Source organism: Acipenser ruthenus, chromosome 53, assembly GCF_902713425.1.
Source record: "Acipenser ruthenus chromosome 53, fAciRut3.2 maternal haplotype, whole genome shotgun sequence".
NCBI classification, from domain to species: Eukaryota; Metazoa; Chordata; class Actinopteri; order Acipenseriformes; family Acipenseridae; genus Acipenser; species Acipenser ruthenus.
This window is the reverse complement of record NC_081241.1, coordinates 7,399,836-7,413,036: the sequence shown is the minus strand read 5'-3', so window position 1 is coordinate 7,413,036 and position 13,201 is coordinate 7,399,836. Positions and strand designations below refer to the sequence as shown.

General features: G+C 42.9%; 1 protein-coding gene across 3 annotated transcripts in view; it reads right to left on the bottom strand.

Moving 5' to 3' along the window:
- Positions 1-4,968: 4,968 nt before the first annotated feature.
- Positions 4,969-13,201, bottom strand: part of LOC117965739 (neoverrucotoxin subunit alpha-like) — a 109,661-nt gene continuing 101,428 nt past the window's right edge. The window contains exons 3-5 of one of the 3 annotated variants that reach the window (XM_059016629.1): positions 10,627-12,372; positions 6,820-6,885; positions 4,969-5,859 (exon numbers count right to left, since the gene is read on the bottom strand). In XM_059016629.1, the coding sequence (XP_058872612.1) occupies positions 5,327-5,859; positions 6,820-6,885; positions 10,627-12,372 (2,345 nt within the window). In that variant the 3' untranslated portion in view covers positions 4,969-5,326. Of the gene's footprint in view, positions 5,860-6,819; positions 6,886-7,280; positions 9,557-10,626; positions 12,373-13,201 lie in introns of those variants that run through there. The other 2 variants (XM_059016631.1, XM_059016630.1) reach the window with 2 other exon arrangements.

Sequence of the window (13,201 nt, the reverse complement as noted above, 5' to 3'; positions counted from 1 at the left end):
AAACAAAATGATAATCCATCAGCAAGAGAACAAACCCGGATCTCACGCAGTCCTGTCCAGGTTCGTGGAGTAGAGTCTTCTTCAGAACAATGAAACGATCCGGACCTTTTAAACCAGGCTTCAAAAACCCGGAGCTACCGCACTCACAGCGGCGCATCAAGATGAAAAGAGAAAGAGACGACAAAGCTCGGGCTGACCAAACGAAAATAGAAAAAACAAATAAAAATAATAAAAAATAAAGCATACAACTTGAGTGTAAGAACAAACATTAGTAAAGCTGGGTCGACACTACAATGTCTATGTAAGACCGAATATACCTAAGCAAAGGAAACTGTGACTTAAAACAACCAGACCTGTAGACAACCCAGACTAATGAAACAGAAGATCAAACTAGATGGTAACTTTACCAGTACAGTTGTGGGGCTTGCTTTATTGGGAAAGTGGTCAAAGCAGCTGATTTGTGTCAAAAGTCACGTTGTTTACTGATTGTCTCGTGCTTAGAATGCGCGAGAATTTGAAATTTCTCAAAGTTCTATGGCAGTTAATTCAACAGCGGGAAGCAGCCTCCTGAAAGAAGTTGATGCTGTTACTAAAACAGCTGGACCTCTTGATCGGTAGACGCCATTCCTGTTTTGATTTCATATTTGAATAGTTGAGAAGTAGAGGAAGATTTCATTTACTCTAAGTATTTGTCTAACTTGTAGGGAAAGTGGTCAAAATTTCAGTTGTTTATAAAACGTTAGAGAAAATTTAGTTGATGCGGTTACTAAAACAGCTGTACCTCTGGATTGGTAAAGTTATTTCTGTTTTGATTTCAGATTTGAATAGCAGAGAAGTAGAGGAAGATTCACTTTTTGTCTTATTTGTTGGGAAAGTGGTCAAAGCAGCTGATTTGTGTCAAAAGTTACATCGTTTACAGGAAATAGAATGCTGGAAGTCTGGGAGTTTTTAAACAATGGGGAAAAAAGTCCCATTAAAGTGAATGAAGATGGACAAAAAAAGGACAAAAAGCTTAATAGTTTAAAAAGTATAAAAGATATCAGAAAGTTGTATACAAGCACCCTCTTCCAGACCGGTCTACACGTTTTAAAGTTTGAACGGCGTTTGTAGCTTAAACGGTGTAAGAGGAGTAGCGTGCCAAAGAATAATATTAAGAAGTATGTCGAAGATTTAAAGTGGGGACTCTTGCTAATAAAATCAAACTTAACCAAAAATTCAAAAACGGCAAGTCTTAAGAGCGCACAGCGTACCAAACAAAACACACCCAGAGATGTCATCACCATCTTTTCTAAATCCCCGGCTACCAAACACACGAGGAAAAAATCAGCCTTAAAACTATGGCAAGCCGATAGGGCCAGAAAAACGAGAAAAGCGCAGCAGTAATTAGAAAGTACTAAATCTCAGCAAGGCAATACCAGACATAGAACTGCTGCCAAAACGATTAGATTAGAAAAATAAACTAATGAGCATAGTATTAGTTTATAATAAAGTATCCATCATATATAATATTATTCATTGTTGAAAAATATAAAGGGAGTATGCATGTAGTATAATATTAGCAACTAGAATATAAGATAGGACAGAACCTGGCCAGGTCCTCTGCAATTCATTTAAGAAATAAGCAGGTGATGCGCTTTTTGCAACACATTGTGTGGCAGTCGCCGCACAGTCTATCAATGATCTCTGTGTCCCAGTTTGAATTGCACAGTCTATCAATGATCTCTGTGTCCCAGTTTGAATTGCACAGTCTATCAATGATCTCTGTGTCCCAGTTTGAATTGCACAGTCTATCAATGATCTCTGTGTCCCAGTTTGAATTGCACAGTCTGACAACGATCGCTGTGTCCCAGTTTGAATTGCACAGTCTATCAACGATCTCTGTGTCCCAGTTTGACTTGCCAGTCTGACAATGATCTCTGTGTCCCAGTTTGAATTGCACAGTCTATCAACGAACTCTCTGTCTCTTGTTTGTCCAGATGAGGAAAGCTGAAGGAGGTTTGGGAAGCAGGGAGCAGCGGATCCAGCGCTCTGATGCCAGGAAGAAACCACACTGTCAGAGGATGAAAACAATCACACAAACAAAGCATCTAGATCCTAAAATAAAATCAATTGAACTATATGGTAAGACTTGAGTGCTTTATTTTGTATTGACACCTTTCTGCAATGTGATTATGTTTGGTATCTGACCATGTGGTGCTCAACTCTGTTGAAATAACACTATGTAACACAATTTTTGTTTCTGGGTAGTAAGTGTTATTTCCTAATTGCTTATGGCTCAAAAGTATAGAAAATGGCTATTATTCCCCACAAACTTTGCTTTTGTGACCAGGACAGTGATATTTTAAAATTTACCTATTTCCAATGAGTAGTTTTTCGAGATTTACTATTATACTGTAAATCACTTTCACGAATCAGCCCCCAAATGTAGTCTCCCATCATGTTCTCGTTATACTGTCCTTGGTAGCGGCGTTCAAAGTCCAGTATATCCTGGTGGAAGCGCTCGCCTTGCTCCTCCGAGTACGCTCCCATGTTCTCCTTGAATTTATCAAGATGAGCATCAAGGATATGGACTTTGAGGGACATCCTACAGCCCATTGTGCCGTAGTTCTTCACCAGAGTCTCAACCAGCTCCACATAGTTTTCGGCCTTATGATTGCCCAGGAAGCCCCGAACCACTGCGACAAAGCTGTTCCACAGAGAACTCGGTCCGCTGTGGCCAGTCCCGCCTGTGGTAGTGCGCCTTGGTGTCCCTGCTGTCCCAAAGGCAAAGATAGCAGGGAAACTTGGTAAAACCACCTTGGAGACCCATCAGGAATGCCACCATTTTGAAGTCTCCTATGACCTTGATGCCATCTCAGAAAAATGCAGCTATGTATCCACTTAGGAAGCTGGAACTAAACTGAACTGGTGGGCTTAAGGCCCCTGTATTTATACTACTATTTATATTACTGGAAAGTTCTAGAAGTTACTCCAAGTTTACTCAGCACTGAATCTATCTGGAATGTTCTGGAAAATAGGTGAATTTCAAAATATCACTGTCCTGGTCACAAAAGCAAAGTTTGTGAGGAATAATAGCCATTTTCTATACTTTTGAGGCATAAGCAATTAGGAAATAACACTTACTACCCAGGAACCAAAAAAAAAAAAAAAATTGTTACACAGTGTTATCTATGATAGATTAGCCCGTATTTTCAATGACTTTTACTCTAGTCTTTTTAATTCCTTCCTCTTTCTTGAAAGGGGTAGAACACAATTTTACAGAGCCTTGTGAAAACTGGAGGGTAGATTTAAAGATGATATGCAATGAAAAAATGTCCGACCAGAGGGTCGTTGAATTGAAACCCTTTCAAAATAAAAATCCCCCTGTCAATTCTGTAAATCAGTTTTTTCATTTTGCACTTTGAATTTCATTTTGAATTATCCCGGGTTTAAAAGGCATGTTGTATGCAGACAGGCTAAAAGAATTGAATCTATTCAGTTTTGAACAAAGAAGACTACACGGCGATCTGATTCAAACATTCAGAATCCTAAAAGGTATTGACAATGTCGAGCCAGGGGACTTTTACAACCTGAAAAAAGAAACAAGGACCAGGGGTCACAAATGGAGATTAGATAAAGGGGCATTCAGAACAGAAAATAGGAGGCACTTTTTTTTACACAGAGAATTGTGAGGGTCTGGAACCAACTCTCCAGTAATGTTGTTGAACCTGACACCCTGGGCAGAGGAGAAACACAGCTAACTGAGGAACGAGTGATTCAGTAGAGAGAGGCATGGACCCGACTCCAAGGAGAAGAAGAAGGAGTAAAGAGAATGACCCTCCTGATATGTCACAAGAGCCTGCCAGGTACTGAAAGTCTTTTCTTATTAGTTCACGGTGCGGCGGCATGCTGAATAATACCTTTACTAAGAAGCTGTTCAGGAATCCAAATCACTGAGCTGAGTCTCAAGCCCAGGGTTAGAGTCCAGACCTCTCTGTGCTTTACAATGGTTCCCTGTGCTTTACCACACCTCTCTGTGCTTTACAATGCTTCCCTATGCTTTAGCAGACCTCTCTGTGCTTTACAATGCTTCCCTATGCTTTACCAGACCTCTCTGTACTGTACAATGCTTCCCTATGCTTTACCAGACCTCTCTGTGCTTTACAATGCTTCCCTATGCTTTACCAGACCTCGCTGTGCTTTACAATGCTTCCCTATGCTTTACCAGACCTCTCTTTGATTTACAATGCTTCCATATGCTTTACCAGACCTCTCTGTGCTTTACAATGCTTCCCTATGCTTTACCAGATCCCTCTGTGTTTTACAATGATTCCCTATGCTTTACCAGACCTCTCTGAGCTTTACAATGCTTCCCTATGCTTTACCAGACCTCTCTGTGCTTTACAATGCTTCCCTATGCTTTACCAGACCTCTCTGTGCTTTACAATGTTTCCCTATGCTTTACCAGACCTTTCTGTGCTTTACAATGCTTCCCTATGCTTTACCACACCTCTCTGTGCTTTACAATGCTTCCCTATGCTTTATCAGACCTCTCTGTGCTTTACAATGCTTCCCTATGCTTTACCAGAACTCTCTGTGCTTTACAATGCTTCCCTATGCTTTACAAGACGTCTCTGTGCTTTACAATGCTTCCCTATGCTTTACCAGACCTCTCTGTGCTTTACAATGCTTCCCTATGCTTTACCAGACCTCTCTGTGCTTTACAATGCTTCCCTATGCTTTACCAGACCTCCCTGTGCTTTACAATGCTTCTCTATGCTTTACCAGACCTCTCTGTGCTTTACAATGCTTCCCTATGTTTTACCAGACCTCTCTGTGTTTTACAATGCTTCCCTATGCCTTACTATAGCTCTTTCTCTCTCATTCCCCTCTTTCTTTCTCATTCTCATTTGAAAAACCATGTTAATGAGTATTAAGAAATGAGAAAAAGTCAGTCTATCACGTTAATTTTTTTTATTAAATCACGTTACTAAAATCTGAAATATTAAACATTTTATGGAAATCAAAAAACAAAAACACACACACAATAAAGCAAACTTAAGTTCACTTTTTTTAAACTGTTACAGCACTGAATATTGGATGCCATTTTTTAAAATATATATAAAACATAACAATTCTTAAAAAGGAAATTAAATACAGTTACTTCCTATGAAATCCATTCGTTGCTAAAAACAAATAATTCACCTTTTTTCGCTCTGCAGGTGGCGCCGATTTACCCCCTAACTTTCATCCAAAGTTGTGTCAGATTGAACATTCCCTTCACCCGAGGAGTGGAGAGGACAGACAGGGAGTTCAATACAAAGGGTTTCTTACAACACAAAACAGTCTAGTTCAGATGGCAGATTGTTACAGAGGAATCAGAACCCCAAAGCCTAAACCCAGGATAGAGCGGCTCAGTGAATGTGGTTTGGAATCTGTGCAGGAGGGTCATTGTGTCAGAGACGCCATAAAAGGACAGCGTGCCGGCATTAAAGTCCAGATACACTCCTATTCTGGGGGAGTGGGGGGCAGTTATTGTAGTTTCATTGTTATTGTGCCGGGCAGTGTAATTGGAATCAGAGCAGTACACACTCCAGGACTTGTCATTGGATCCAAGGCCACAGGAACAATCCCATCCTTTCCTGCTGATTCCTTTATATGTGACTCCTATAGAAGCCCATTCCCCACTCCACTCAATCTCCCAGTAACAGCGAGTCCCAGACAAACCCTCTCTGCAAAGCACTTGGGACCGGCTGTCAAATCTCTCTGAGTGATCAGGATATCTCTGGGTCTCTCTCCTCCATGTCACTTTTCTGTTCCCTTCAGACAGACAGAGGTTTCTATGCGCTGTGTTGGGGTCCAGTGTGAGCTGCCAGGAATCTGATTGAAGAGAAGAGGACGGGTAAAGGAGAGATGGTTAGAAAAGTCAAATCACTGAGAAAATCAACAGTCATTGTCTGCTGCATCCTCACATCCTGTTTATGGAAGGTGTGTGTGTTGTTTTAATTATTTTTTGAATACATTTTGACCACTTTTTAAAACTTTTAAATTGCATTACCTGCCTCAAGATGGCTTCCCGTGGACCAGCATGGACCTCTCAGAACTACATTTCCCATCATCCTCCTGCTCACTGGTAATTCCATCTCAATCACATATGTGAGCAGGAAGATGATTGGAAATGTAGTTCTGAGAGGTCCATGCGGGTACATGGGAAGCTGTCTTTAAACCCTCTTGATTGTTTTGTTCATTATAATTCCTCGATCTTATCAAACTTCTTCAATTGGAACCAATCAAATGCAGCTCTGCATACAATTACAGTTCACTTAATGTTCCTACAGAGTATGTGTTGCATTTTACCCACTCAGACCCCTTGCTTACTAAATATCTTCAATAGAATATCATCCACTCTTCAAATATCTGTCTAATATTTTAATGAGCAATCCATCCCACAAGTGCAGTGATACTGCAATATACATTTACTACCAGCACAGGATGACTGGGAGGGATAGCTGTTCATTTTACCCCACAACTGGTTTCACATGCATTGTACATGTATTAAAAGATGGGATGATTATCTATTCAGGGATATCAAGATATTTAGGGAGAGAAAGGTCTGAGTGGAAAAATAGGCAACAAATGCCCCTCCCCCAGTCATTCTGCATGTATTCATCTGAACCAATACTTGTTGGAGAGGAGTGTAGATTAATGGCTTCACAATTACTAATAAATAATAATAATTGCTGCCCTCAAGCTCCACCCCTCCCTGTTCTGTAGTGTTAGCTCTTCTCACAATGGAGTGACACATCTTTCAATCAAATGTTTCAGTGCAAACAGACTTACATTTTAAAAACTCAGCTCTGTTCCTTGGCTCTGGAGCCTGCAGACTGTAAACTGCAACTTCATTCACTGGGCAGAAAAAAGAGAGAGAAATAGAATTGAAACATACAACAGTCACTGTTTACGCCGTCCTCAAATCACTCCCTCCTCCCTGCTTCACCAGTCCCTGCTCCCTCCTTCCTGCTCTCTCCTCCATTCTGCTCCCTCCTCCATTCTCCCTGCTCCCTCCTACCTGCTCCCTCCTCCCTGTTCCCTCCTCCCTCCTCTATCCTCCCTGCTCCTTCCTCCCTGCTCCCACCTCCATCCTGCCTGCTCCCCCTCCATTCTCCCTGCTCCCTCCTGCCTGCTCCCTCCTCCCTCCTCTATCCTCCCTGCTCCTTCCTCCCTGCTCCCTCCTCCATCCTGCCTGCTCCCTCCTCCATCCTCCCTGCTCCCTCCTCCCTACTCCCTCCTCCATCCTCCCTGCTCCCACCTAATAATAATAATAATAATAATAATAATAATAATAATAATAATAGGTGTTATACTTATGGAGCGTCGTTTCAAGCCCAGAGATACCAAAGCGCTGTGATGTGAATCTGCCCTCACAGCAACGAACATATATAGACATGTTTTATTTTTAATATCTCTTTATACATTATTCAGCTTCATGTGATTCTTATTCTTTAGCAGCGTACTGTAAGGTGTCTGTACGCGTATGTTATTAATGTAGTTATAACGTTATATTAAACAGCAACACATCCCACAATCCTCTCGGGAGCGCTTGATAAAGAAACCCGTCCAGCCCTCCCTGATCAATCCAAGAGAAACCCGCGTTTCCAACATCGGAACCACCTCGGCAACAGCCGCTCCGCATCCCATCTGAGGACAGAGCTGCATTTCCATGAGGGAGTCACCGCAAACATGGAGAAACCGGACACCCGAAAAATCACACGGACCCACACCAACGGGCTTTGAAATACACTCTGATTCGGACTGAAGGGAATCCACTTCACACAAAAAGGGTTCACAGAAATGTGAGCAAACACAACCACCATCAGAACAAACCGGTGAACACAGCAATGGAAAAATAGAAATGTGAAAGCGCGTCATTTTAACACGCTCCCTAACAATTGCCACGGAAACCCTGACGACAAAAAAACAAAACAAAAACAAAACAGGAATGTCACTCTGCAGAGAAGAAGAATTCAGCTCCACAACACCTGAAAAACTACAGGAAACGTTAGCTTATTATCATAAGAGTTTCTTTCTTTAAACTTATTTTTATTTATTTATTTTGTTAAAGAGGTTGATACCCATTTCGTGCTTGAAAGGGAACGTGCTGTTTTTAAGTTACAAGTTCAAAGTGTTCTCTTTGGTTGCAGTCTCCTATCACTCCTAGTACAGACCACAGCAATCGCGGTTTTCTCTGTACTGTCTCACACAATGCAAACCTTATTTTAAACTGTGTGCACGTTATCAAAGTTGTTGCTATTTTAAATACAATTCTTTATGGAGTTCAGCAGAGATTATAAAGATATTGCATGGGGCAGCGTGTGTGTGTGTGTGTGTGTGTGTGTGTGTGTGTGTGTGTGTGTGTGTGTTTGTTTGTGTGATACATGAGCATGTAATGCCTGGATAACCCCCTCGGTGTGCATTACATTCTCATATCACACACCACCCCATGCTGAATTCTATAGATATTGTACAACTCCTTTCTGTCCTTCCATTTCTACATAAACTCTGAAATTAAAACGCACTCAGTTCAATTACATATTATTACTTAACACAGTAAACACACTATAAAACTACTAACATGTTTGCAAAAAATAACCAAGCTGCTTAGTACTGTGAGATGTGAAGTACTAATTAGCCAGGTTCATCAAGTATCCTAAGTTAATGCTGCCATGTATTCCCCAGTGTGGGGGGGAGTAAGCCTGTCATATCTGATCCTGTAAGATACAATCCCCTCTATTAATACAGAGTCTGTCATATCTGATCCTGTAAGATACGATCCCCTCTATTAATACAGAGCCTGTCATATCTGATCCTGTAAGATACAATCCCCTCTATTAATACAGCAGAGCCTGTCATATCTGATCCTGTAAGATACGACCCCCTCTATTAATACAGAGCCTGTCATATCTGATCCTGTAAGATACGATCCCCTCTATTAATACAGAGCCTGTCATATCTGATCCTGTAAGATATGATCCCCTCTATTAATACAGAGCCTGTCATATCTGATCCTGTAAGATACGATCCCCTCTATTAATACAGAGCCTGTCATATCTGATCCTGTAAGATACGATGCCCTCTATTAATACAGAGCCTGTCATATCTGATCCTGTAAGATACAACCCCCTCTATTAATATATAGCCTGTCATATCTGATCCTGTAAGATACGATCCCCTCTATTAATACAGAGCCTGTCATATCTGATCCTGTAAGATACAATCCCCTCTATTAATACAGAGCCTGTCATATCTGATCCTGTAAGATACGATCCCCTCTATTAATACAGAGCCTGTCATATCTGATCCTGTAAGATAGGATCCCCTCTATTAATACAGCAGAGCTTGTCATATCTGATCCTGTAAGATATGATCCCCTCTATTAATACAGAGCCTGGACCTGTGGCATGTGTCATTTATACAGGAAGCTACCAATTGAACAGTACTGATGGAAAGTGATCCATGCATATTTGATTACGTGTCTAAAACAGTAAACTCATCTCTTAGCAGGACAGGATGGATTCCCCTGCAGGTAAAAAGAAAACAGTGCATTTGTGAATTCAGTTTCACTTTTAACATCCTGTCACATGACTTCCCAGTGTAACCATGATAAATACAAGAAAGCAAGCCATTCATATCAATCTGAAAAGCCCGATAGACACTTGCAAAGGAGCCAGCTCTTTCGTACAGCGGTATATCAGGCTTATGTCTTCATGTGTGTTATGTCACCTACCAGCCCCACTCCTGCCTTCCCCCGTGCACGCTAAACTCTCCCCTGCCAGCCCCGCTGCTGCCTTCCCCCGTGCATGCTACACTCTCCCCTGCCAGCCCAGCTGCTGCCTTCCCCCGTGCACGCTACACTCTCACCTGCCAGCCCCGCTGCTGCCTTCCCCCGTGCACGCTACACTCTCCCCTGCCAGCCCCGCTGCTGACTTCCCCCGTGCATGCTACACTCTCCCCTGCCAGCCCCGCTGCTGCATTCCCCCATGCACGCTACACTCTCCCCTGCCAGCCCCGCTGCTGCCTTCCCCCGTGCACGCTACACTCTCCCCTGCCAGCCCCGCTGCTGCCTTCCCCCGTGCACGCTACACTCTCCCCTGCCAGCCCCGCTGCTGACTTCCCCCGTGCACGCTACACTCTCCCCTGTCAGCCCCGCTGCTGCCTTCCCCCGTGCACGCTACACTCTCCCCTGCCAGCCCCGCTGCTGCCTTCCCCCGTGCACGCTACACTCTCCCCTGCCAGCCCTGCTGCTGCCTTCCCCCGTGCACGCTACACTCTCCCCTGCCAGCCCCGCTGCTGCCTTCCCCGTGCACGCTACACTCTCCCCTGCCAGCCCCACTGCTGCCTTCCCCCGTGCACGCTACACTCTCCCCTGCCAGCCCTGCTGCTGCCTTCCCCCGTGCATGCTACACTCTCCCCTGCCAGCCCCGCGCTATGCTTTAGTTTAAAATAATCTTTGAATCCCTGGCTACAGAACGAACCTTCGGACACAGCCCTAAAAAAAGATATAATACTCTAACTTGTCAATGATTACTATAGAGAAGGGTGATGATAGAAGATATTCGTGACATTTAAAAAAAGTAACTAACCACTGACCTGTGTCTTGTGCAGGTGGGCTTGTTGTCTTGACTTTGCTGGTTGTGTCACTGCTCACAGAATACCCCAACTTCCCTTCCACTGTGTATCTAAATTCATACTCTGTATTCGGTTTCAATCCTGATACAGTGAGGGTCTCTGTTTTATCAGTGCTGGATTGAATTGTCCATTCCTTCTGATTAATACACTTATACTCCAGATGGTATTTTAGTTTCTGATCAGCATCACTACTGGGAGGCACCACCTTCAGAGTCACACTGTCATGGGTGACATCACAGACCTCAGGGACGTCAGGTTTTGCTGGGATCTTGAAATGTATGTATTTCGACGATCCATTTTCATGCAGGAGAATGCAGGCTCCAGGAAACTCCTGGTCTTCCTTAGACACTATGAAGAACTTTGTTTTCTTATTTTCCCTGTTGATGTTCACTAACTCCTGGAATACCTTCAAATACATTTTTATCTTCAGATTAGTTTCGCTGCTCACCCATTGCTTGCTCTCCTGATGCAAATACTTACTAGGAATTGAACTTTGAATGTTCTTACTCGCTTGGGTTTCAAGGTAGTTTTTTAAATCTTCCAGATATGGTTCTGGCTCGTGCAGCGAGGTGAAGGTAAAGCAAACAATATTTTCAGTCTCATTGTTTAATTCTTCCTCATCTAGCTCATTCACAGAAGATACAGCATGTATGTCTTTTAAAATAGCAAGGCAATGTCTCACTGCATTGATTTCTCTTTCATTGCTGTTCAGCCAATCATGTTGTTCTTTAAAGTTAAAAGGGGACTCTTCGTGATTGTTTAAAATCTCTCCGAGTGATTCTTCCTCTTGCACACCTCCGCGGATGGAAGGCAGCACAGCGGACAGTTTGCTCATGAAATTCAGCTTGTACAGCGTGCCCCTTTGTTTCAGTTGTTGAATCTTCTCATTGACTTCAGGAAACGTTTGGGTAACAATGTCTTTTATCATGTCGTTGCTTTGCATTTCAATTGTATTAAATTGCTCTAAAACAGTTTGCGCAGATGTTACCAAGTAGTCACTTATGTTCCTTTCCAGCCTGGCAGCCCTGGAGTCCAGCTTGATTAACGGGTACAGCCAGACCTTCATAGGCACTGCGTTCTCTCCTTTGTCCCCGAGCAATTCTGGAAGAGTTGAGTAGGCTTTCACAGCATCTTGGTAAGTCGATGGGTTAGATTCGAGATGAAAATCTCCATAAAATGTACATTCAAATTTTTCAACTTCAGCTTTTTCTGTTTCCTTCAGGTCAATAGAGCCTTGACCATTGATTTTAATTGTAGGTATTTTACTTATTGCAAGCTCCATTTCTCCATGGATTTCCTGTTTCTTCTCCTCTGAGGATACCTGCCGGTCGAATACGAAATACGCCTGAGCTCCGTACAGCACAGCGGTGACCACGTGAGTCGCTGTCTTGTCTTCAAACACGCTGGGGTGAGACACTTTCCCTTTGGCCAGGTGATTCATGGTCAGATTCTCAAATCGTGTTGTTGTGTAGTACTGCAGAGTGACTCGGGATTGTCTTGTTGATTTCTGTGTGTCGTTGAAGTACTTTGCAGCTCCACCCACTTGAACCAAACCCCCCAGGAGACTCGCCTTCAGGGAAGCGTCCATTTTCAAAGCAGAAGCCTTATCTTCAATGGAGTCCGAGGTGCTGACGCTGAACTCGGTTATCGGGTGGGTTCTTTCATTTATGCTGCCTTGTAGTTCTTCTGGGTTCCACAACGTAATTCCTGCCATGCAATCAAGATAAACAACTTAATACATTCATCTCAAGGCAAAGTTTACTTTAGGCTTTAATTAACTTTTTAAAATCCACATTAATGTTCCAAAACAAAGAAATATATATACAGTCACCACTTGGATATACGATACCCAGATACACATAAGTTGCGTTTTACCATCCTTGTTTTAAGAATAAAATACATTCCAATATATATATATAGGGTCCGCTCCACAGGATGACTGCTACAAAACCCTTCAACTGCAACACGGTGCCTGTGAAGGCTCTGCCCAGCCTGGACCGTCAGAGCTACCCAGAGTCGCTGGGAGGCTGGGACTTTGGGAGCAACAGTAATAGATTAGTTTAGGGGATGTTGATACCAAGCACAGAGAGGGTTATCGTAGGGTAGTAGGTTCCTGGAGCGGGACTTTCGTGAGACTGGCGCTCGCCTTGTATTTTTGGCTTTGTTTTGTTTTCTTTAGTAAATGTGATGCTAGGGCTGCCATTGCTGGTACCCTCGTGTCAGCACTGTGTTGTTATTGGGGCTGCGTGCCTGTGCGGCGTGTCAGCACCAATGCTCTTGCCTGCCTCATGATTATTCAGTGACGACCCACACATGTAACACACTCCCTCTTACAGTATGTAATAAATTAATGCACTTACCCATCACACGCGATTTCCGACAGTCTTCTGATACAAAGCCCATCTCTTCAATGTTAAAATGTATTTGCTTATATGTCACAGCCCATGTTTTTTCCATATATTGTATTTGTTACAGTAAAAGTCAGAATATTGGCAAATCTCAAGATTTACTGGCAAATGCTGTTATTTACCAAGTA